The sequence below is a fragment of the Haemorhous mexicanus genome, chromosome 4 (genome assembly GCF_027477595.1).
Source record: "Haemorhous mexicanus isolate bHaeMex1 chromosome 4, bHaeMex1.pri, whole genome shotgun sequence".
Classification (NCBI taxonomy): Eukaryota; Metazoa; Chordata; class Aves; order Passeriformes; family Fringillidae; genus Haemorhous; species Haemorhous mexicanus.
The window spans coordinates 75,561,878-75,585,569 of NC_082344.1; the positions used below are offsets into that span (position 1 = coordinate 75,561,878).

General features: G+C 43.9%; 1 protein-coding gene across 1 annotated transcript; it reads left to right on the forward strand.

Moving 5' to 3' along the window:
* Positions 1 to 1,770: 1,770 nt before the first annotated feature.
* Positions 1,771 to 23,134, forward strand: M1AP (meiosis 1 associated protein). Its single transcript, XM_059845474.1, is given in 12 exon segments — positions 1,771 to 1,800; positions 1,803 to 1,864; positions 8,916 to 8,943; positions 8,945 to 9,202; positions 12,450 to 12,632; positions 14,251 to 14,425; positions 19,168 to 19,341; positions 19,870 to 20,020; positions 20,546 to 20,687; positions 21,186 to 21,392; positions 21,904 to 22,059; positions 22,225 to 23,134. Coding segments are annotated over 12 exon segments (1,710 nt in total). The 3' UTR covers positions 22,369 to 23,134.
* Positions 23,135 to 23,692: the final 558 nt, after the last annotated feature.

Consider the following 23,692-nt stretch of genomic DNA (forward strand, 5'->3'; position numbering starts at 1 on the left):
TCCATTCCCACATTTAATTACGGGATTCGGCTCTTTGGGGAGATTTTGGTGGATTTATGGTTTGGTTTGTATCGTTTTTGCTCGGCTCGGAGGGTTTTTGTGTGGTTTTTGGGTTTTTTTTGGTTGTCGTGCCACTGAGTCATGGTGGGCTGCAGTTCCTGATGGTCACCACGCGGTGGCAGCAGCGACTGAAGTCAAGCCGCCATCCCGGACTTCATTTTTCTTACCTTTTATTCTTTTAATTCCTAAATACAGAAATTATATTTGCCCTTTCAAACCCTAAAGTTCTATAGCCAGAGCTTTCTTATATCCTAAAATCATATATATAATTCAGCAGACACAGACAAGGGTTTTGTTTTGAAATCAATTTTTATCTATATTAATTTTGTCAATATATAAAATTGTCTATATGTATTATATATATTATATAATATATATAATTATATCTGGAATATGTATATATGATATATTATGTTATATAATATATATAATTATATCTAAAATATATAATATATTATAGTTACAATTATATATAATATATTACATATATTATATATAATATCTATCATATCTATCATATCTATCTATCAAGTTTTATTATAGATTTGTCAAGATATAAAAGATGTATTTAGATATAAATATGTATTTAATATAGTATATTGATTTTATAAATAGGTATATTTCGTCAGTACATAAAATATATATAAATGTATAAATATTAGGAAATTTAAAAAATTTACTATTTACACACACACTCCCTGTGAGTTTTCAGGCATTTTTGGGGCTGTAAATTCCCTTTTTGTGAGGGTCCACCTGCCCCCCTTGATTCCCTGCTCATCCTTTCCCTCGTGCCACAACAGAGCTGGAAGTTAAGAGTGAAAATGTAAAGAGTAAACAGGAAAAACAACGGCAAATCTCAATAATTCACTTTACAGTAAAAAGATGAGCCTTTGTTTACCTAAATCCAGTAAAAACATTCTCTCTAGAGAAATCCTGGATTTCCTTTTGCAGTCACTGAACCAGCACAGCTGCGAGCTGATGCCATGAAATTTTATATCCAGAATACGCAGTTACCCTTTAAGGAGGGATTTTTTAGAAATTAAGAAATTACACTTAAATTACTTTTATTTTTAACTTAATAACTAACTACTTGTGGCTCGCAATGTGGACTTTTTATCTAATTACACAATACTACTTAAATCCATAAAGAAGGACTAGCTTCTGCCTTTAAAAATTTATTTTTATACATATATATATATATTACTATATCCTAACATTTTAAACTTTAGGTTTTCTATTATGTGATATTACACACTTTTATTTAAACTATACACTCATAATCTTAGTTCTATCATTTAATTTTGGAAGCTTTCTCTACGGCTTTAAGTTAAACACAGTGTTCTCTGCCTGTCAGCACAGAAAAATTCTCACTAACCAGGGTTCTAAGATTTAATCATCTTTTTCTCAAAAGGAAATTTTCCAACTTTCTATCCCTTTATCCCCATCTCCTGGTCCCTCCAGACTCCTTGAAGAGCCATAAATTTCCAATCCCAGATGTCCAACATTAAAACTCCCTTTGGCTTTAACTGAGCCTTGCCGGGTTTCATTTTGGCAAAAGTAACGTTTGGCTGATCGGATGGTGAAAGGAAAAACAATTCAGCCGGTGCTGGAAGCGCTGGGAAGGGCTCAAAATGCGATTTTTGGGCAGGAGAGCGATCCCGCTTCTCCCGAGGGTCCCAAATTCGGGATTGCGGGAAGCGCTCGCTGCGCATGCGCGGAGACCCCGCCCGGCCGGGATCCACCCGGGATTCACCCGGGATCCACCCGGAATTTGGGCCAGGAGCGGGAAAACGGCCCCGCCCAGGTGGGTGCGAGCCCGGATGGCGGCATTCCCACGGGAACAGCCCCGGGATGAGCCGGGATCGGCGGCTGCGGGGGCAGCGGCACCGGGCAGGGCCCGGCCCGGCCGCGGGCACGGCAGCGGGAAAGGAGCCTCGGCCCCGAACCCCTCAGGGAAATCCTGTCCCGAACCCCTCAGGGAAATCCTGTCCCGAACCCCTCAGAGAAATTCCACCCCAAATCCCTCAGGGAAATCCCGCCTCGAACCCCTCAGGGAAATCCTGTCCCGAATCCCTCAGGGAAATCCTGTCCCGAACCCCTCAGGGAAATTCCACCCCAAATCCCTCAGGGAAATCCTGTCCCGAACCCCTCAGGGAAATCCTGTCCCAAATCCCCCAGGGAAATCCTGTCCCGAACCCCTCAGAGAAATCCTGTCCCGAACCCCTCAGAGAAATTCCACCCCAAATCCCTCAGGGAAATCCTATCCCGAATCCCTCAGAGAAATTCCATCCCAAATTCCTCAAGGAAATTTTTTCCCAAATCCCTCAGGGAAATCCTGTCCCGAACCCCTCAGGGACATTCCACCCCAAATCCTTCAGGGAAATCCCACCTCGAACCCCTCAGGGAAATCCTGTCCCAAATCCCTCAGGGAAATCCTGTCCCAAATCCCTCAGGGAAATCCTGTCCTGAACCCCTCAGGGAAATCCTGTCCCGAACCCCTCAGGGACATTCTGCCCCAAATCCCTCAGGGAAATTCCATCCCAAATTCCTCAAGGAAATTTTTTCCCAAATCCCTCAGGGAAATTCTGCCCCAAATTCCTCAGGGAAATTCCGTCCTGGATTCCTCAGGGAAATTTGCTCCTGAATTCCTCGGGGAAATTCCATCATAAATCCCTCAAGGAAAGCCTTGTGGAGGATGTTTGGGAGCTGGGAGGTGACAAACATCAACCTCCTGTGGGAGTTGCTCCCGTGGGAAGTTAATAATTAGTCCTCATTTCCTCTGTAAATGCAATTAAGGCATCCAAGGTCAGCAGCCTTGGGCGCTGTTGGTGGGGAGCAAACTTGAAGGAAAATGTGGGGGAAAACCCAGTTCAGGGATGAAAGGTGCACCTTAAAAAACAGAGATCAGGCAGAGGAGTTTATTCCTGATTTTGTTTTAATTCCTGCTCCAAAATGCCCCATCAAGGCCCCAGCTGGGGGAAAAGCTGGACCTGGTGCTTCCCTCCCCATCCATCCTTCCCATAGCATCCAATGCAGGGAAAATGGATGGCAGCAAGGAGGAATGTCTGGGAAACACAGGATGGGGTGTGAGGGAGCCCAGCAGAGCTGCTGGTTTGCCCTGACACTCCCTGGGTGCTTGGCCACCCTTCAGCCACACACGGCAGTCCCAATCCCAGTACAGGCCAGTACAGGTGTCCCAATCCCAGTACAGGCCAGTACAGGTGTCCCAATCCCAGTACAGCCCAGTACAGGTGTCCTAATCCCAGTACAGGCCAGTACAGGTGTCCCAATCCCAGTACAGCCCAGTACAGGTGTCCCAATCCCAGTACAGCCCAGTACAGGTGTTCTACCCCCAGTACAGACCAGTACAGGTGTTCCAATCCCAGTACAGGCCAGTACAGGTGTCCTGACCCTGGTAGAGCTGTCCCAACCCCAGTGCATCCCAATACAGGTGTCCCAATCCCAGTATAGCCTGATAGAGATGTCCCAACCCCAGTACAGGTGTCCTGATCCCTGTCCAGCTGTCCCTGTCCCTGTCCAGCCCAGTAAAGATGTCCCTGTCCTTGTACAACCCAGTACAGGGGTCCTAATCCCAGTACAGCCCAGTACAGCTTTCCCAGTCCCTCTCAAGCTTTCCCAATCCCAGTACAGCCCAGTACAGCTTTCCCTGTCCCTGTCCAGCCCAGTACAGCTGTCCCTGTCCCTGTCCAGCCCAGTACAGGTGTTCCTGTCCCTGTCCAGCTGTCCCAGTCCAGTACAGGTGTCCCTGTCCCTGTCCAGCCCAGTACAGGTGTCCTGATCCCTGTCCAGCTGTCCCTGTCCCTGTCCCTGTCCAGCCCAGTAAAGATGTCCCTGTCCTTGTACAACCCAGTACAGGGGTCCTAATCCCAGTACAGCCCAGTACAGCTTTCCCAGTCCCTCTCAAGCTTTCCCAATCCCAGTACAGCCCAGTACAGCTTTCCCTGTCCCTGTCCAGCCCAGTACAGCTGTCCCTGTCCCTGTCCAGCCCAGTACAGGTGTTCCTGTCCCTGTCCAGCTGTCCCAGTCCAGTACAGGTGTCCCAGTCCCTGTCCAGCCCAGTACAGCTGTCCCAGTCCCTGTCAAGCTTTCCCAATCCCAGTACAGCCCAGTACAGGTGTCTCTGTTCCTGTCCAGCCCAGTACAGGTGTCCCAGTCCCAGTACAGCCCAGTACAGCTTTCCCAGTCCCTCTCAAGCTTTCCCAATCCCAGTACAGCGCAGTACAGGTGTCCCTGTCCAGCCCAGTACAGGTGTCCTGATCCCTGTCCAGCTGTCCCTGTCCCTGTCCCTGTCCAGCCCAGTACAGTTGTCCCTGTCCAGCTGTCCCAGTCCCAGTACAGCCCAGTACAGGTGTCCCTGCCCCTGTCCAGCCCAGTACAGCTTTCCCAGTCCCTGTCAAGCCCAGTACAGCTGTCCCTGTCCCTGTCCAGCTGTCCCAGTCCCAGTACAGCCCAGTACAGCTGTCCCAATCCCAGTACAGCTCTCCCAGTCCCAGTCCATTCCAGCAGAGCCCTCCCAGAGCCACCTCGGCACATCCTGCTGTTCCAGGTGGGACCTGCCGCAGGATTTCCTGTGGGACAAGTGCTGCCTTCCCTTGCTCCCAGGATCCAGCCGCCACTGAGGGAGTGTTGCTGCCTAAAGCTTTAAAAAAACAAAGCCAACAAAAATACGAAAATGTCACAGTAAGATTGAAACCTCCGACCCTGAGGTCGCATCCAGCGTGGAAGGGTTCAGGTTGCAGGAGCCGTGGAGGACAATTCCAGCCCTTGGGTGTATCCCAGGATTTTCCCTGCAGCCTCAGTGGTGATTCCCTGCCTGCAGCACGCCCTGCCCATGAACGATGCCGGTTTTTCTCAGGTTACAGTGTGGGTGTAGACAAGGTGTCAGCCCGGATCCTTAATCAAGATGCCAGGGAAGATGGAGCAGCTGCCCCGTGAGGATTTGTTAGCCGTGCCCATAATCTGATCACTGAGTTATTCCAGTTCCTAGAAATTGAATTCTGGCAATTCCAGCCTGTCACTCAAGCACCCTGGTAGCTCAGCTCTCCTGGTGGGGTTTGACTTGGCTGCTTTTCCACCAAATTCCACCTGGGAATGCTGCAGCAGTTTGTCCTTGCTCTGCTGCTCTCTTAAGGTTTCATTATTTTTACTCATTTTCAGTGATTCAGGATTTTAAAATGCTTTTTTTTTCTAAACTCCTACAGTGTTATAGTTCCTCTTCTGAGAAAAAAACCCAAGAAACTCTAAAGGTTATAATGAGTGATTTTAACACTAATATGAAGTGACAATTCTTGCTAAGGTTTGATGATTTTATGCCAATAAAAGCACAAGCCTAAAGCCATTTATTTATGATTGATTATAGCACTGATGAATAGAGTAACACATAATATCTTCTATTACAGAGGGTCTGGAATAATTTTGTTTTCAGTAGATTGATTTTCTGAGAACTCTCTATTCTTCTGTTCATGCTGACCTTTTTAAATAAATACCTTCCTTTCTAGGCTAGGTGGGAAAAGCTGTTCACACCAGAGGCCATCCACACTGCACAGCCAGTTTATTCTCTAGAAAACCCTCATTTGTGCAGCTTGATTTGTTTTCCACATGAGAATATTCCTGTTTCCCAGGGGTCTGAAGCTTGCTCTGAAAATGGCACCTTTTAAAACCAATTATCCTCCATCCTCTTTAACCAGTGGCTTTGGTGCTATGTCTTTTTAGACCTGGATATTATTTAATAACTTTTTTTTTTTTTTAAATAACAAGCTAAGCACATGGGATGATGTGCAACTGCAGAATGTCCTCAGCAGTCACAAATCATTCACTACAAAGAAATTTCCTTTCTGCCTCTTTCTAATTCTGCACAATTTGTGTCTCCTTGCATTGAGCAAAATGCACATCACCAGCCCTGACACCTATAGAGTTCTGCTTTATTGAGCAATAACTTAATGTCAAATCAGCTGCCAGAACTCAGAGTTTACCCAATTCTCCTGGAATTGTGGAGGATCCCTCGGGATGGGCTCTGTCAGTCCACCCAATGCCTAAATGAAAATGTCATTTTACCACAGATTTTTTTTTTACCACAGAATTCCTCCATTCTCCAGCCTCACTAGAGCTATAAAAGAGGTCAAATATCGTCAAATATTGTAGAGAGAGATTCATATAAATAAATTTATAATATTGCTAAGCAGAGACTAATTAAGACACCACAATTATGAAGAAATTGAAGTGAGTTGGTAAGGAGCTGGTGAGGGATCTATTTTAACAAAACCACTCTAAAATAAGCACAGTCCTTAATAATCCACCACTTAAGCATGTTCCTCAGTGCCACATCCCCACAGATTTTAAACACAGAGCTCTAAGTCAGTGAGAACAAATATTGCTCTCACTTAGGGCTCTGCACAGGAATAAATGTAGGTGGAGAATGAGCAGCAGCTCTGCAGTAATAGTTTGGGAATACAGATAAGTAGAGTGCCAAGAATGAGAGAACACATTCAAAGTGAGTAAAACTCTCTCTGCTTCAGCATCAGAACTCATTTTCCTCTCTGAAACCGATGCTAAGGCCCAACTCTTGTGGATTTCTGACAGGATGGGTTTTGTTTCCTTGTTTGAGAAAGCTCTGGGGGCTTGCAGAGTTCAGTAGTGCTGAAGCCTCATCAGAAAAATTCAGACAGACAAGTCCATTCCCAGATTCAGTGAAGTAATTGAGTAACTCTGCTGTAAATTGAAAAGCTCCAGGAGAGACATTGATTAAAGTGATATCTGGCAGTTTTTCATTTGACAATCAAACTATACCAGAGGACTAATCAAAGCAAGATACCTACATCATCTATATCTGTGTTTATAACATTTTCATCAGCTCTGAAGTGTTAACCCAGTTTTGAAATTCAGGCTGTGATCACTCTTGTTTTGCCTGCACTGACAGGCATCCTAAGGAATCCTAGAAATTCAGATTTTTTTTTTTTTTCTGGTGATTCTTCAGCCAGATAAAAACTCATTTCTTGCTCTTCCCAAGCCTTACAGAAATTCTTACTCCAAAGTGCTGGAGGCTGTAGGAAATGCAGTCTCTTGTCTCCTTGGAGACCATAAAAGAGCTGTTTGTGTGAGCTGAAAACAGCACACAAATGACACACCAGAGCCCAACTGTGTAAATCCTTCCAAAAACTTTTACTAATTCTGATGGGAATAAAACTGTAGGGAAAAAAAAATTATCCCAGTTCATAACAAGATGTGTGCAGTTATACCAACACTTTTCTTTTTTGAAGCATTTCCTGTATCTTTAGAAACATCACTGAAGGATTTACATGGATTTAGTGAGGAGAGGATTTTTAGAAAAGATTTTTGCTCATGAAGTAAAAACTACATTTTTGAACAGGAAAATGCTCTTATGCTCTTAAGTGAGATAGGGGTGAGGAACAAAAGTCAAATTCAAGGTCTGTGGATGAGCTCATCCCAGGTGTTTGACACTCTGAAGGACATAAGTTGGTTCTTCACACCCACAAAGTAACAGTAATAAAAAGAAAAAAAAAACAACAAGGAAATTTTACCCACAGAGTAAAATTCATGGATGTGCAGGATTTTCTTGCTGCATCCTGCTGGCCTCCTTTGGCTTTTCCAGCTACTTGTCTCGTGCTGCTGGGGGTGAAGGAACAGGGACTGTTCTCCCTGGGTTTTGGGTGCAACCTCCTGGCCAGTGCAGAAATTGGATTGAGATGTTTGTTAGTTTTTATTTAGAATACAGTTTTACAAACTGAGTTTTATAGTACTTTATGTTAACAAATTAAAAATGGAGCTGTAGTTTTTTCTGTAAGGTTTTTTTAAGGATAAACTGTTAAATTAAGAAATGACACTTTAATTATTTTTACTTTTAACTTAATAACTAATTTCTTGTGGTTTGTAATGTGGATTTTTTAAATCTAATTACACAATATTGTTTAAACTCCTGAAGAAGAAGAGGGAGAAGAAGGTGAAGAAGAAGAACTAGGTTTTGTTCTAAAACTTTTATTTTGTTTTATATATATATATATGATTATATTTTAAAATTTTAAGCTTTAAGGTTTTTTCTATGTGAAATGGATTGAGGTTTACTGGAGGAACATCTACAGGTTTTGTGCTCTGTGCTTTGCACTTGTGATCATTGAGTCTCTGTGTGTAAGAAGGGACTTGTACATTAATTATTGTCCAAATAGACTAAACTTGGCCTTCTCCCTTGAAAGCTGAATGGGAATTTTGTATTTTTTAAAATGTATCCAGTCTATCCTAAAGAAATTTCCAAAGAGAGCAGCAGTAGGTGTGATTCCCATCACCCAGTTTTGGTCTGTTACTGAGAAAAGGAAACAAAAATTCAACTTACTCTGCATAAAAAAATGCTTGTGATGGGGAGGGGAGAGAAATTGCAATCACTTAAGTATCTAAAGTGATATTACACACTTTTATTTGAACTACACACTTATAATTTTAATTTTTAACCTAATAACTAACTACTTGTGGCTTGCAATGTGGACTTTTTAATCTAATTACACAATACTACTTAAATCTATGAAGAAGAAGTAGCTTCTGCCTTAAAATTTTTATTTTGTTATATATGTATTCCTATATTCTAAAACTTTAAACTTTAGGTTTTCAACTATATGGTATTACACACTTTTATTTAAACTATACACTCATAATCTTAGTTCTGTCATTTAATTTTGGAAGTTTTCTCTATGGCTTCAGGTCAAATGCAGTGTTCTCTTGGGGGTCAATGCTTGTTGGCACAGAAAGTCTGAAATTCTCAGTAATTTATTAAGGTTCTAAGAGAGAGCCTCACTCATTGCTGTTCTTTATTCATTTCTCCCATTCAGATGCATCACCGTGCACATAACACCCACGTGCAGGAGCCATGAATTCCAGAAAATTCCCCTCAGAACCACGGAGAACGTTCCCTGCAGCCAAAGCCCCCAGCCAGCAGCCATCCCACATCCTGGTGGTGGATGCCACCTCCCCTTCCTGGGCCAGCACCTGCTCCGTGCTCTCCGAGGCTCTGGAGAACGTCCTGTGCCTGGCCTGTGGCCTGGCAGGGCCCTGCAGGGTGCCCCTGCTCAGCCTCTACGTGGTGCAGCCCCAGCAGGAGTGTCTGCTGCCCTTCACGGTATGGCCCAGGCTGTGCTGCTGCTCAGGGGGGAAAAAAATTAATTATTTATATCTAAATTCATATCTAAAAATCTGTGTGTAAATTCACATCTTAAAAATCGGCCATTCTCAGAACAAACGTTTCGCCGTGAGGTGAGTTTCATGAAATTTCATAAAATTCATAAAGTTGAAAAGGAGGAGTGACATTTTTGATCTGTCAACCTGATAAATTAGGTTTTGTGCTCTTCCTTCCTAAAACATCTGTTTTGGAGCATCTGTTGCACCTTTCATGTGCTGCTTTGTGCTGTACTTCTTCTCTGTCAGAATTATCACACACAGCTGGGGCTGGGCAAATATTACCAATGTGTGAGAGGTTCTAGATATTGAAGGGGAAAGGGGCAGAATTAAAAAAAAAATTATATATATATATATATATATATATATATATATATATATTTATTTATTTATTTATTTATTTATTTATTTATTTATCTGTGCTGAATAACTGTCTATATATCTATTATATATATATTTTATATATATATATATCTGTGCTGAATTTGAGAAACATCCAGATGATTCTATGATTTCAGGAAAAGTCCTCTAAGACTAAATCCAATTCTAAACCCAGCCCTGGCAAATCCACCTCTTAAGCGTGTTCCTAAGTGCCACATCCCCACAGATTTTAAATACAGAGCTCTAAGTCAGTGAGAACAAATATTGCTCTCACTTAGGGCTGTGCACAGGTATAAATGTAGATGGAGAATGAGCAAACAGCTCTGCAGTAATAGTTTGGGAATTCAAATATGCATCCTAAAGTTCACAAGAATTTTTGAAGTCATCCTGTTAGAAAAAATCACACTGAGCACTCCCATTTACACAGCATCACAGTAAACACACAGGATTAACCCTTCCAACTTACACAGTAATGGTGGAAACATTCTGAAAAGTTTTGTCAAGTCTTCACATCTTGAGAAAAATAAAAAGCCAGAGGTCAAGAGTAAATTAGCAAATGTGATCTGCAAGAAGACTCTGGCTAATTATAGATAATGTGACAAGGATAATCTTATGACTGCTGCTCCTGATCAGCTGTCTTTTTTATTTAAACAACAATTCCTCATTTTGACAGTCACAGTTTTTAAAGGCAGAGGAGCCCTTAGATCACTGTTTTGTATTTTAACATCACAGGCTATTATATTTCACTAAAGTGCCCCTATTTCATTAAAACTTCCTTCCAGAAAGCCATCTAGTTTTGATCTGAAGACAAGATGGGTAATCAAGTACTTCTCTTGATAATTTCATCCAGTGGTAAATAATTGTCATTGTGAAACCTGTACCTGGTTCCTAATTTGCCTTTATTTGCTTTATCCTCCAGGGATTTCTTAATATATTCACTCTTCTGGCTAGATTGAAGAACATGCTTATATTTTATCCTTTCTTCCTCTAAATAGGAGTAGGTCCCTTCTCTGTTCTGGCTGGTAAATCAAGAACAAACGTTGAGTTTAACTGCAAAACATGTTTACAATGATTTTAATCATTTCTAAGCCTTTTTTTTGTATTCACTCTGCTGGTTTTTTGGCTGCTACATTCCAACAGTAGACATCAGCTGCTGTACTGAAGCTGTTTCTCAGAGCTGTGTTAGACAAATCATCAAGTCAGGAAAGCCCCAGAACTGAAAATAGAGATGGGGAGAGTACATGGGGAAGTGTCACACACACTTACCCTGGTTTTAACCTTTCCTCTGTGCTTGTTTATGGTCTCTGTTTGCACCGGTCTCCCCAGCAGGAGAGTCCATAAAGCCTCCCTGGAAAGGGCAGGGAGGGCAAAGAAAGAGAAGCCAGAATGAAAGTAGATAATTCTGGGGGTGAGTAAATGGTGGCAAGATAAGAAATCAGCATTGAATCATCAAAAAATTTAATGTGGCACTGAGTAAGGACTGAACAGAGCTTTGCAGCTTCCCACGCAGTCCCACTGAAAGCCCACCCTGCAAACCAGGGCTCAGGGGTGCTTCAGTGACCCAGAGCTCCACACACCTGAGGCAAACAAGTCAAATGTTCACCTGCTGCCTCTTCAGTGGGGAAAGTGACCTCTGGCAGCAGTGTCTTGTACTGCTTTAAATAAATTTGGTAGAGTTCACTCAGTATCTTTCCTGTGGTCACAATGTACCAGTTTAGCTGCTGAGTTCTTGGTGAGGCTCAGGTAAGCTGACTTCTCTGTGACCACCAGCCTTCCTCCACATTATGGAGAACTATTTCATTTGTTTACCAGCTGTCTTGGTTTGAACAGGCAGGTGTCTGCTAAGGAAGGCCAGAGCCTCCCTTGAAATGGAAAATACAAACCCCCTCCCTCTGAATTATGATAATTTTGAAATTAAGGGGCTCTCAGGCAAAGATATGGGAGCAGGAATAACAGTTCTTTGCTAGGAAAATTAAAAATACAAATGCAATAGTACAAAAAAATAAAAAAAGAAAACAAACCACTGCCAGAGTCAGAACAGGCCCTGTGTGTCAGGGTGGTGGCACAGTCCCATCCCAGGGTGGCTCAGGGTGGTGGCACAATCCCATCCCAGGGGGGCTCAGGGTGGTGGCACAGTCCCATCCCAGGGGGGCTCAGGATGGTGGCACAGTCCCATCCCAGGGGGGCTCAGGGTGGTGGCACAGTCCCATCCCAGGGGGGCTCAGGGTGGTGGCACAGTCCCATCCCAGGGTGGCTCGGGATGGTGGCACAGTCCCATCCCAGGGGGGCTCAGGGTGGTGGCACAGTCCCATCCCAGGGTGGCTCAGCCCTCCTGCAGTGCCAGCTGTGATTCTGCTGGAGCAGGGATCCTGCACAAGGGGGGAGCTTTCCTCTGGAGCTCCAGGGCTGCTGGAGATGGGCCTGCTCTCCCTCTGGGAATGCAGGGCAGCAGAAAGCTGCTCCTCTGGGAATGCAGTGGGCAAAGGCTGCTGTGCTGTTCCAAACCTCAGATTGTATCCAGGTAGGAATGCTTGGCTCCTCCCCTGGGCGGAGCATCTCCCCATGGGATGGTGGAATTTGATCAGCCATGCAGGGACACTCACTGGCCATGGACAGAAGATAATTAATAATTAATGGCCCATGAAGAGCAGAGATCTCCTGGAGGGAGGATTGGTTGTAGAAGAGATAAAGAAAACTGCCCATGAACAGCAGATAACTGCCCCACCTTTGACAGATGGGGATAGAATCCACACCCCCAGCCACACCTTGTAAGCTAAGACCCCAGCCTTTCCTTGATCCCTGTTTTGCAGCAAGTGAAAGAAAACTTTGCCCGAGTCCAAGCCTGCATTTCGGAGCTCCGCTCGCTGCCAGCTGAAGGCTGCTTCCCACAGGGGGGGAATGGAGTGCTGCAAGCTGTGCAGGATGGATTGCAGCAGTTCAAGCAGTACAGCAGGCACACAGCAGCAGGAGGCTCCACAAATAGTTCTGTTGAGGTAAGAAAATGCTGGGAGGGGGGTAGGAGCCATCCCACATCATTGTGATCTATAAATGTGTATTTTGTGTTCACTGAACATGCAGAAAAATTTAGGTATTCAGCACTCTGGATGTTACAGAGATCCACAGAAGTCCTGAAGGAAGAGATCAAGTCTTCAAATCCCTCTGGACAGATTCCTGTGGAAAAGGGGACACATCTAGGGAAAGGTGTCCTGGTCCAGGATCTGATAGATTTTGGTGGACACACTTCTGGTGGATTTTGGTGGCTGTGTTTTCAGCTCTAAATGTGTGATTTTGCATAAAGAGGAGGGAAGCTGCCAATAACACATGAGAACAGATGTGTGATTGCAGAAAGCAGAGCATGGTTCACAGGAGGAAGTACTTTTTTAGATAGTATCCACTGACATGAAAGGACAGAGAGTTATTGAGGGGAAAGGACTCACACAGGAATGTTTTCCTCTGGACAGCAGAAAATACCAGCTCCAAACAATATGGCATTTCAGACTTCCCAGGCTCAGGGTTCACCTGCTAGTCATAAAAAACAAATTGAGATTGAAATTTGCCAAGTCTCTCTGCTTTGTTTAGGTCCTTAAACCCTTCCAGAGTCTCACAGAGTCACGCTGTGATCAGGCTGCAATTGAGATTCACTCCCAGTGTCTGTCCATGAAACTTTTCTACTGATTTTCTGCCTTTCTTGAGGCTTTAAGGTATTTTTCCTGACCATTTGAAAGGTGATTTGTGCTTTAAAGCTGGAGGTTGGAACAAACAGAACATGCTTTGGACACAAGACCTTTTTTGACACACAACAAAATCCAGGACATTTTCTAGTGTACTTGAAGGAACAAGCTACATTAAAAATTAAGTCAATCCATGGCTACAGGGAGTTTTTACTCCCCTAAGCAGTTCTTCTAGATTATGCAATTATTCTTCTAGTTCTTCTAGATGATGCAATTTTATTGTACTTCTCTTTGCAAGGGGATGTAAGAAATGCTGCAGGGACAGGCTCTGGTCACTGACAGGCAAGAGGGGGTTTTACCCTTACAAAAGGCCAAAAAAAAAGTTTCAAAAAAGGCCTCTTTCTGCTCCAGATACTTAAGTGATTGCAGTTTCTCTCTCCTCCCCATCACAAGCATTTTTTAATGCAGAGTAAGTTGAATTTTTGTTTCCTTTTCTCAGTATCAGACCAAAACTGGGTGGTGGGAATCACACCTACTGCTGCTCTCTTTGGAAATTTCTTTAGGATAGACTGGATACATTTTAAAAATACAAAATTCCCATTCAGCTTTCAAGGGAGAAGGCCAAGTTTAGTCTATTTGGACAATAATTAATGTACAAGTGCCTTCTTATACTCTGAGACTCATAGATCACAAGTGCAAAGCACAGAGCGCAAAACCTGTAGATGTTCCTCCAGTGAACCTCTCAATCCATTTCATATTGGCTGAAATGTGAGCCAAAGCTCAAAAAACAAAAAGCTTATAAATCTGCTTTTGAATAGAAGAGATATTTCAGCAAGATTTCTCCTTTCTCCATAGTGAGACCAGTGCTACCCAACATCTTCACCTCCCAAGAGAGAATTGGGGAAGAGGCAGCTTCTTCATGCTCTGATTTGTGTTTCAGATCACAATTCTGACCAGCCAGCCCAGCAGAGACATGGTAAAGCAGCTGGAAAAGAAATTACAAGACATAGACCTGGTGAGCCTGCGAAGAATACAGGTCATTGAGGTGCTGAAGAGAGATTTCCTGGAGCCTGAGGATGTGGAGCAGGGTGTGCCAGCAGAGGAGCCCAGCAGTGGTGAGTGGAGGGCATTTTTAGGGAAGTTATGGCTTTGGGCAGCACGACAGTCCAACATCTGTCACTTCCCTTTGGGCCAATTCATGTCCCTTGGGTCAGTGGGGACTGCTGTGCCTGGAGGAAGTTTGTACCACAGCTCTTCTCTGGGGCTTGTGGAACTTACAGAGCTCCTGCATTGTTGGAGTCCTGGATGCTGAGAATTCCAGACTTTCTGTGCTGCCAGGCTCTGACCCCCAGGAGAGCACTGCATTTAACCTGAGCCTGTGGAGAAACTTCCAAAATGGAATGACAGAACTGGGATTGTGGGTGTGGAGTTTGAATAGAAATGTGTAATATCAAAACTTAGAGTTTAAGTTTTAGAATATAGTAATAAATATATAAAGCAAGATGGAGGTTGTAGGCTGGTCCTTCTTCTTCACCTTCTTCTCCATGGGTTTTGGGTGGTATTTTGTAATTGGATAAAAAAAGTTCACATTGTGGACTTTTGAGTGATTAGTTATTGGGTTAAAAGTGAAAATAATTTAGGTGTCATTTCTTAATTGGATAGTTTAGCCTTAAAAGACCTTGTAGAGAGAGATATGGGGCCATTTTGTAGCTCGTTAGTGAAATGCTGCAGAACTCACTGCTGTGAGACTGTAACATAGATAAGAAATAATAAACATCTGAGCCTGAACATGAAATAACCTCTCAAGTGCTTCAATCCCAACGTTGACAGAAAAAAGCAGCCAAGAACTGGCAGTGGGTTACTTCAGCTCATGGTGTCATTTAAAATTCATGTGTGACACAGCTTCACAGTGGGGGTTAAAGAGAAAAAGGCATCGAGTTGTGGGGGTAACACACTCTGAGCATGGAGGAAAGCAGCAGCAGTAAGCAGGAACTGGATCAAAGACACAAAACCAGCTAATCAAGAGGCTTGGTCAGTGCCAGTAACTCTTCCCAGCAATGTGCAGCCTGGGAGAGAGGATTTTATGGGATTTTTTTAAGTTCTGAATGAGTTAGAGATGGGATTTCTGAGCTTTTTAGATGATGTGGTTTATTATCTTCTACACAGGCAGGAAGGGTGAGTTGAGCTCACATCATTACAGCATGGTTCAGAAGGCCATAACACCTTTAACCACAAGACTTTTTAAGGCATTATTGACTAATAAAACACTGCACTAATAAAGGATATTTATGTTTTTGACCCAATCCTTAAATATTTTATCTTATGGACCCATGCTACAGTGTAAGTTTTCTTAGCTAATCATTTATGACACACAAACTCACAGTATTGCATTCTAATTTCTTTGTTGACCTTGGTAGCTACTTCTATTTTTTCTGTATCTTCAACTCTAAAACTCTCAACTTTCTTTTACTCAGCTTAACATGTCTTTGCTTTAAACTATAAATCCAAATTCTTGCTTCTAGCACTAAAGTTTGAAAGCCTTTTTTTTAAGGTCTCAGATCAAATCTTGTGTTTAATTCTAAGCTTTGGCTTACAGGCCCAAAGTTCTGAGAACTCTTTGTATTTCAGATTCCAACAGGATTCAAAGGGGTTATTGCTGTTTTTTACTGGGGAACAAGCAGGGTTATTTGTCTCTTGCTGTTCATTTTCTTTCATGGTTGCAGCAAATTTCTGGTCAATAGTCCCAGCAGGGACTGGGAATCCTGCAGGGAAGCCTTGGAAGGCTCAGCTCACAGAGGAGGAGATGCTCTGTGCCTCTCTGTCACAGGGCTGCTTCAGGGAATGCAAAACCCCACCCAAATTATTTCTAAATGTGGATTTTTGTGTAGCCCTTTCACCCAGTAAATGGAATGAAAATATAAATGTGGACATAAAGGCCATTGAAATGTCAAGGGATGAGATTCTGATTTTCTGAGTGGATGAACTATTTGCTCTCTAAGAAAAGCAACAGGAAATGAATAGGTCAGCTAATTGGGAAAACTGGTTTATGATACCCACTGCAGCTCCTTCCTTCTGTTTCTGAAAAAAATCCATTTTCCTATTAAAAAATTACAGTAAACAGCATTGAATTTGCAAGATCCAGTGTACAGGATGTGCAAGATTGGTGCTGTGTTGAACTAGAAAATAAATATTGTGGTGCAACACTTAATCAAGAGCTTCATTTCACTGAGGAGATTTCTTCCATTAGTTTTTTAGGGGGTATTTGAACCTACTTACACTTTTAATATCCAGAGCAGGATCAGGATATCCCCTCCACAGGCTCATTCCCAGGTCAGTGCAGCTGGAAAAGACTTGAGGAGTTTGAAAAGCCCACGTTGGCAAATCTTAGAAGAGCTTTGAACATGCTGAGATTCAGAATCAGAGCAAACTGATTTAACTGAACCCCATGGACAGAAGGACAGTTGAGGTGGGAATAATCTGAGGGAGTAACCAACAGGATTCCTGGCCTTTGGATGGACTGGTCTCTAATTGATATAATAATAATAATCATCATCATCATCTTCATCTTCATCATATTCATTATTATCATCACCACTATTGTCATCAATAATAATTTATTATATATATTACAATTATATTGTATTATGATATATTATAATTCTATATTATCAATGTAATTATACTATTATTATAATTTTATAATAATAATTTTATACATTCAATATATAATTATTATAATTATCTTCATCATTATAATCATAATCACCACTATTATCATTATTATTAATAATATTTTATTATATAATACTATTCTATTGCATTATAATTATATTATAATTATATAGTATCAATATAATTATACTATTATAATTATATAAAATGAATTTTATACAATCAATATATTATTATTATCATAATCACCACTATTATCATTATTATTAATAATTCATTATATACATTACAATTCTGTGGTATTATAATTATAATTATATAATATATTATCAATATAATTATACTATTATAATAATGATATAATATTAATTTTCTATAATCAATATAGTATTAGTATAATTATTACAATAACTATTATTATAATTATTAATGATAAATAATTATTTATTATAATTATCTTGCATTGTAGTTATATTATAATTATATTGTAATAGAAATTATCAGTATAACTATGCTATTATTCTATCATAATTACATAATGTTAATTATATATTACTATTATTACTGTTGTTGTTGTTACTATTATTTCCCTTCCCCTGCCCCATTCCACTCCCTGAAAGCAGCTGAGCCTTGCCAGACCTTTTGCTAACAAAGGTTAATATTTGCATGTGCTGGAGATAACTGCTCCCAGCTATTTCTCTTTGATAAAAGCAAACAACAAGTCCTGCAGATAAAGCACTGATGCCTTTTTTATGACCCCAGCCCATCTTCTGCAATCCCAGGGCTCCTTCCTCTACCTGGCCCTGCTCTCCAGGAAGTTTGAGACCCACTGCACAGGAGATATTGGCACCCCAACCTGCTTTTCCTAATGAATGCAGTGAATTTCTTTTAAAATTATGTCTTGTGCCAACTGCAGAAGTGTAAGTGATTAAATATCTGTTACAGAGGAAAAAATAAAGAAAACAAAAAACAGGGAAATATTTACTGAGGGAGGAACTAAAGCATTTACCAGCGCCAAAACACAAATCATTCCCTTTGTCAGCTGTGTTTTGCTGTTGGTGAAAGTTAATTACATGGATTTCCTGGTGCTTTGTCTTCTGGGCTGTTAATGCCCTCCTCAGTGCACATCCCTGAGAGAAGCCCAAGCCTAAAATCACCCAAAACAGGATCACCCTGCAACAGTGAATTCTGCAGGGAAATGGGAGCAACACTCAGGGCAAGGAGCTGGAGGTGGGAACAGCTCCGTTCCTGAAGAGCAGCTTCCAACTAAAAAAAAAAGAAATAAAGAGCCAAAAAAAAAAAAGATAGAACTAAAAAAATAAAGGAATTAAATATCCTGGCAGCCAGGGACAGTCAGAGAGGAGAAGGAAAGGTTTTTAGGAGCAAGGGCAGTGTGAAAGTTCTCCTGTTGGGAGTAGGAGCTGAGTCTACTTTGCTGCAGACAACCACTCACCATAATCTCTTCCTCAAGGCTGGGAGGTGGGGACAGTCAAAAAGTGTGTCCTGCAGAGCATTTGAAAAATTACAGTCATTACAGTAGTCCTGGATTATTTGCCAGCTAGAAATTATTTCATTTCTAGGGGTTTTTTCTTTGGTTTTGGGTTTTTTTTAATGCATGTGTCATTTTTCCCAAATGGCATTAGAAATGAAAAGATTTCTCAGTGTAGATGGATGCAGCACTGGTTTTTAATCCCCTTGCTGGCCTGGTAAACACAAGGGGTGGAAAAAAGTCTATTTCTGCTACTTATTCCTCTTCTCAGAAAGCCTTTCCACATCCTGGCTGTATGGTAAAGCTATTAGTGCTCCCACACTGCACCTTCTGGGTTTACATGAGGTTGTATTGCACGTCTTATGCAATTTGCAAATGTTTTTTTTTCCTTCCCTTTATTTTATTTATCCCATTTTATTTTTGTTTATCTGATGGACTTCAAGTAGCTTCTCATCTGCATGCACCTTTGAGAGATTATTTGTAGGTGGTTTTGGGGGTTTATTTGGGGTTTATCTTGTTTATATCCTTCCTAACTCTGCTGTCCAGCCTACGTCTCTCCACACTTAAAAGTTGTTGCTTCATCAAACCACATTTGTCTGCACCTCCAACAAAGGAGTTTAATAATTGCTGAAGAAATCTTTTCAATGGCTGAAAATATTGGTGCTTTTTCACCTACTTTTTCTTTTTTTCCTGCAGATATGGCAATCCTGGGAATGGACATCGAGGTGCAAACTGTAGAGGACAATGTCATCAGCCTGGAGATGCTGTTTAAAACCTGGCTCCATGACCATGGCACAGAGAGGGAACAGCTCCATCTCCTCCTTCCCTCAGGAGGTTTTGGCCACACTGCTGCACCCAAGAACTCCTTAAGTATTTCATTTTCTCTCCCTTCTGCTCCCCTTCAAGGAGCTCCTGAATCCCTCAGCCTTAAAGTTAACCCCAGACTGTCCTGTGGGCACCTTCCCTCCCATTTAGAGACCCAGGTCTGTGGATAACTTGAAAATCATCAGGCTTGCAAAGCTGCTCTTTGCTGCCACAGCTGCTGAGGCTGCAATTGTTTCCATTCTGCAGCAAAAATGTGCCTGGAGGGGTAGGTGAATTTACAGTCACGTGGTCAAGGTAAAAAGGAGCCTTGAGAGTTGAACAGCCCTAAAAATTGTGTTCAAAACAGAGTCTGTGCCAGAGCTGCACTTAAATAAAGGCTGTCTTGCAGAGAGCTGCACTTAAATAAAGGCTGTCTTGCAGAGGGACTTGGGGACAGGTTGATGCCCTGTGCCAGGCTTTAGTATTTTCCTTCCCCCAACAGTTGCTAGAAAATATCGATTTTTAAGTGCTTTGAGCGTGTCATGTGCTAAACATGGCCCATCCCAGCGACCTAAACCATTCTCCTTCTCCCAGTCTGCCTGAAGTGTGATTTGCAGGAGAGGCTGCTGGACCCAGCCCTGCTTTTGGGGACAGCTGATGGCACTGGGAGAGCAGCAGATGCCAGCTCTCCCTGGCACGTGGCAGCCTGGCCCTCCCCAGCTCTGCACAAACTCCGGGTGCTGAAGTGAGTGGTGCTCCTTGTCTTCCACTGGCTAACTGGGGGAGGGTGTAAGAAAAGCTTCACTTTCCTGGGGCCTGTGTCATCACCAGGAGGCTCTGGGGTGCTGGTGAGCCAAATTCTGGTGTGAAAAAGCCTCAGTTCCATCACTCTTCCTCTCATGGAACAGCACAACCCACGTGCAGACCACAGCCACACTGGTGTCACCACAGCACTCAATGAGGGTGACACCACAGATGCCATTCCTGAAGAAGTTCTTATGCCCCAGTGAAATGTTTTATTGCAGTAATTCTGCTCTCTCATTACCTAATGAGGCCACAGCAATTAATTGGATGTCAGAACCTAAGCAAAGCCTCACAGTGCTGTGATTTCACCTAAGAATTCACTTTCCTGGCAGCAGGTCAGGGCAGAGCACAGAGATGCTCCCCAGTGTCTTTTCTGAGATTGATTTATAGGAAAAACCAGGATAATTTCCAAGCTGTGCAGTTGTTCTTACGATGCTGAGCACTAACATGAGCTGTGTCCTGGCAGGGCTCTGAAGTCTGAAGGGGTCTGTGAGTCTGTACTCTATGGGCTGCCCTTCATCATCAAGCCCACAAGCTGCTGGCAGCTGGACTGGGATGAACTGGAGACAAACCAGCACAGCTTCCATGCTTTGTGTCACAGCCTCCTGGTGAGTGTGTGAAAATGGCACTGTGATGGGGAGGGAACAGTGAGTGCACACCTTGTAACATCTGTCAGGAAACATTTTTAAAAGCTGCAACCTTATCTCATGGGCCAGAATTGGGCTTGTAGATCCTTCCATCTGCTGGACACATGCTACAGCTCATCAGAGCTTAGGGAAGACCCTCAAACCTACCAGAAATGAGTGTGAATGTGTGAAGTGCAAATGCCAGGGCTGGAGTTAGACTTGAGACTTTAACAGTGAAAATAATTAACCAAGGCTTGGACTGTGGAGAACTGGCTGTTACTGACAAGCTGCAAACCAAAACTGGGTGTTTTTTTTAAGCACTGACTTGCTAAAAAAAAAACCAAATGCCAGATTGTTCTCAGCCCTGCTGCAGAATAGTTTCCCTTCCATGATGTGTGAGTGTGCCTGCCCTGAGCCCACGGTGGCAGTGCTGAAGGAAGTGGCTGTTGCTGTTGTTCACACCTGGATTTTGCCCTTTAGAAAAGGAAGTGGATGCTCTTGGCCAGGCATGAGCCCCAGAACACCGGACCAAACTGGAACGTGGTGGTGCACCCCTATTATGTCATCGTCCCCTCTGACTCTGCCACTCTCCTGGTGAAAGCAGTGGCCATCAGAGAGCTCCTGATGCCATCAGCCTTCCCAGCCCTCCTGGCTGAGCACCCCGAGCAAGTCAGGGGCCCCATCGAGGTGAGTCACTCATTATCAGCTCGTGTTATCACCTCAGCAGATAAGGAGGGAAGGAAATGGCTGTGACAATGTCTAGTGACATTGTGTGATGTTGCACTCCAGAACTCCTTCCCAGCAGACAGCTTTCCCCATGGACAGCAAATGCCTGTCCTTGGGAGCAATGTTGGTGTCTGCTGGGGGAAGAGGCCTTGTGAAGCAGAGTTGGGGATGACAGTGCCCAGAAAGGGAGTTCCAGCTTGTTGGCTGATTCTGGGCATGGGAAAGGGTAGGACTGTATCCAGCAAGGGGATGTTTAAATCCATTAAGATCAGTCTGGAGATGCCTCTTGTTCTATACACAGTTAAGAGTGCTCCTTATGGTTTGCAGCACAGCCAAAAATCCCTTCACCTTTCACTGCAGGGTGGGTGGTTTGGAGTGGCTACAACACTGTCCCTGAAAAAGAAACCAAAAAACCACAAACATGCAACCCTGTCACATCCTGTAGCAAACTCAAGTTTTCTCTTCCAAGCAGAGTGCCCTGAACAACTTGGAAGTGGAAGTTGCTTACAACCCCTTGCACCTGAAGAGCAACCTCTACAAATACCTGAAGAGCTCCTTGTACAAACCTCCCCACCGGCAGCAGCCCCAGCCCCGGGAGCAGCGCCCGGAGCGCCACCAGCCCAGGCAGGTGAGTCCCGTGTGTGAGCAGCCTGCACGGGCTCTGGTGTCCCCTCCTGGCCAGATTCCAGCAGATTGTGCCCTCCTGGCCAGATTCCTACAGGAATTCCCAGCAAGGTGAGGCACAGGCAGCACCTCCCCTCACAAGGATTTGTGTTTTGTCCCTGTCTTGCAGCCTCAGAGCAGAGCCAAAGCTGCAGTGGCTCCCCTGCTGATGGCTCCCTCTCCCCTCCAAACGTTCAGACCAGCAGCAGCAGCCAGGAGAGGCTCCTGTGAGGGCTCCCTGCTCTCCAAGGAGTACGAGGAGTTCCTGCAGTGAGCAGCAGGAGCTGCCCCTGGGCAGCCACAGGTCCTGGCTCAGCAGCTGGCCGGATGTGGTCAGGCAAGACACCGAGCTTGGCCTTGGGCAGACAGGCACTTCCCATCGTTTGTTCCTCCTTGTTGTTGTTTCACGTTGTGTTCGTCACCGAGCCAGTTCTGCAGGAAGTTTGCTGCTCAGGGACCCTCTGTCCAGAGATCCAGCTGTCCCCTGCAGCAGCAGCACCACGTATTTCCTGTTCTTGCCAGCACACGTCACCAGCCTGCCTCAAATTTGGGTTTGTGAGACTGGGCCAGCACAGGCCACAAATCACAGATTGCTGTCAGTGGGAGCAGAAGAGCTGCAGGCAGGGCAGGGAGGAAATCAGACAAGGCAGGCAGTCATGCTGAGCTGCCCTCATCCCACAGCAGCAGGTTCAGTGGGGTGGTTGAATTGGAATGAAACAGAGCTCTTGGATTTAATCTTAAAGCCTGGAGTTCTGCTCTCCAGATGATTTGCTTGCTTCCAAGATTGGCCTCACTGTCCAACCCCCCAGTTCATGAAGGGGGTTGGAGCAAATGCCAAGCCAGAGCAATTCCAGAGAACTGCTGCCCAGATGCCAGCCTGTTTTTCAGTGCAGGTGTAGGGTAGGTGTGAGCCAAGGGCAGCTTGACCAGGCCAAGGTGGGGTGGTCTCACTGAGCCCCTGATGCCAAGCACCAGCAGAGTTTGTGTTCTACTTACCTGCTTCTGAAAAGCTGTTCCAAAATAAAGTTATCCTCCATGGAGCTCACTCCCTGCCTGTGGTTTCTGACATGTCCAGCCCTGCTCTCCCACCACTGATCTCTGCTTCCTGGGAAACAGCTGCAGGAGAGCAAGGGTATGTGGCAAGCACCACAATCCCATCTCTTCTCCCTGGCATCCCAGCTCTGACAGGCCCCAAGACATGGGCTGGCTCTTCCCATGTCCTGGCATCTCATCAGGCAGCTGCTGGGACAAGACATCAAGGGCAGGTAGAATGGAAGACAGGGCAGACACCCCTGCAGGCACAGGGATCATTGGGAATAAACACACAAATGGCCCAGCCTGGGGCCTGCAAACCAGTCAACAACATAAAAATTATAAAGTCAGGTTTAGGGAAGAGACAGCAGGGAGGCAACAAAGTTTTTGGAACCACCTCAGCTTCCCTCATATTTCCCAAAGCCCATTAAGACTTTTCCCCTTCTTCTGCAGCAAAACCTCAGTGGAGAAGAGGACCCAGCAGAGGGGAACAGCCGCAAATTGGTCCTGGCCACAGCTGAGCTGTGTTTTTACAGGACTGAGGCATCCCCCTGCAACTGGGCACC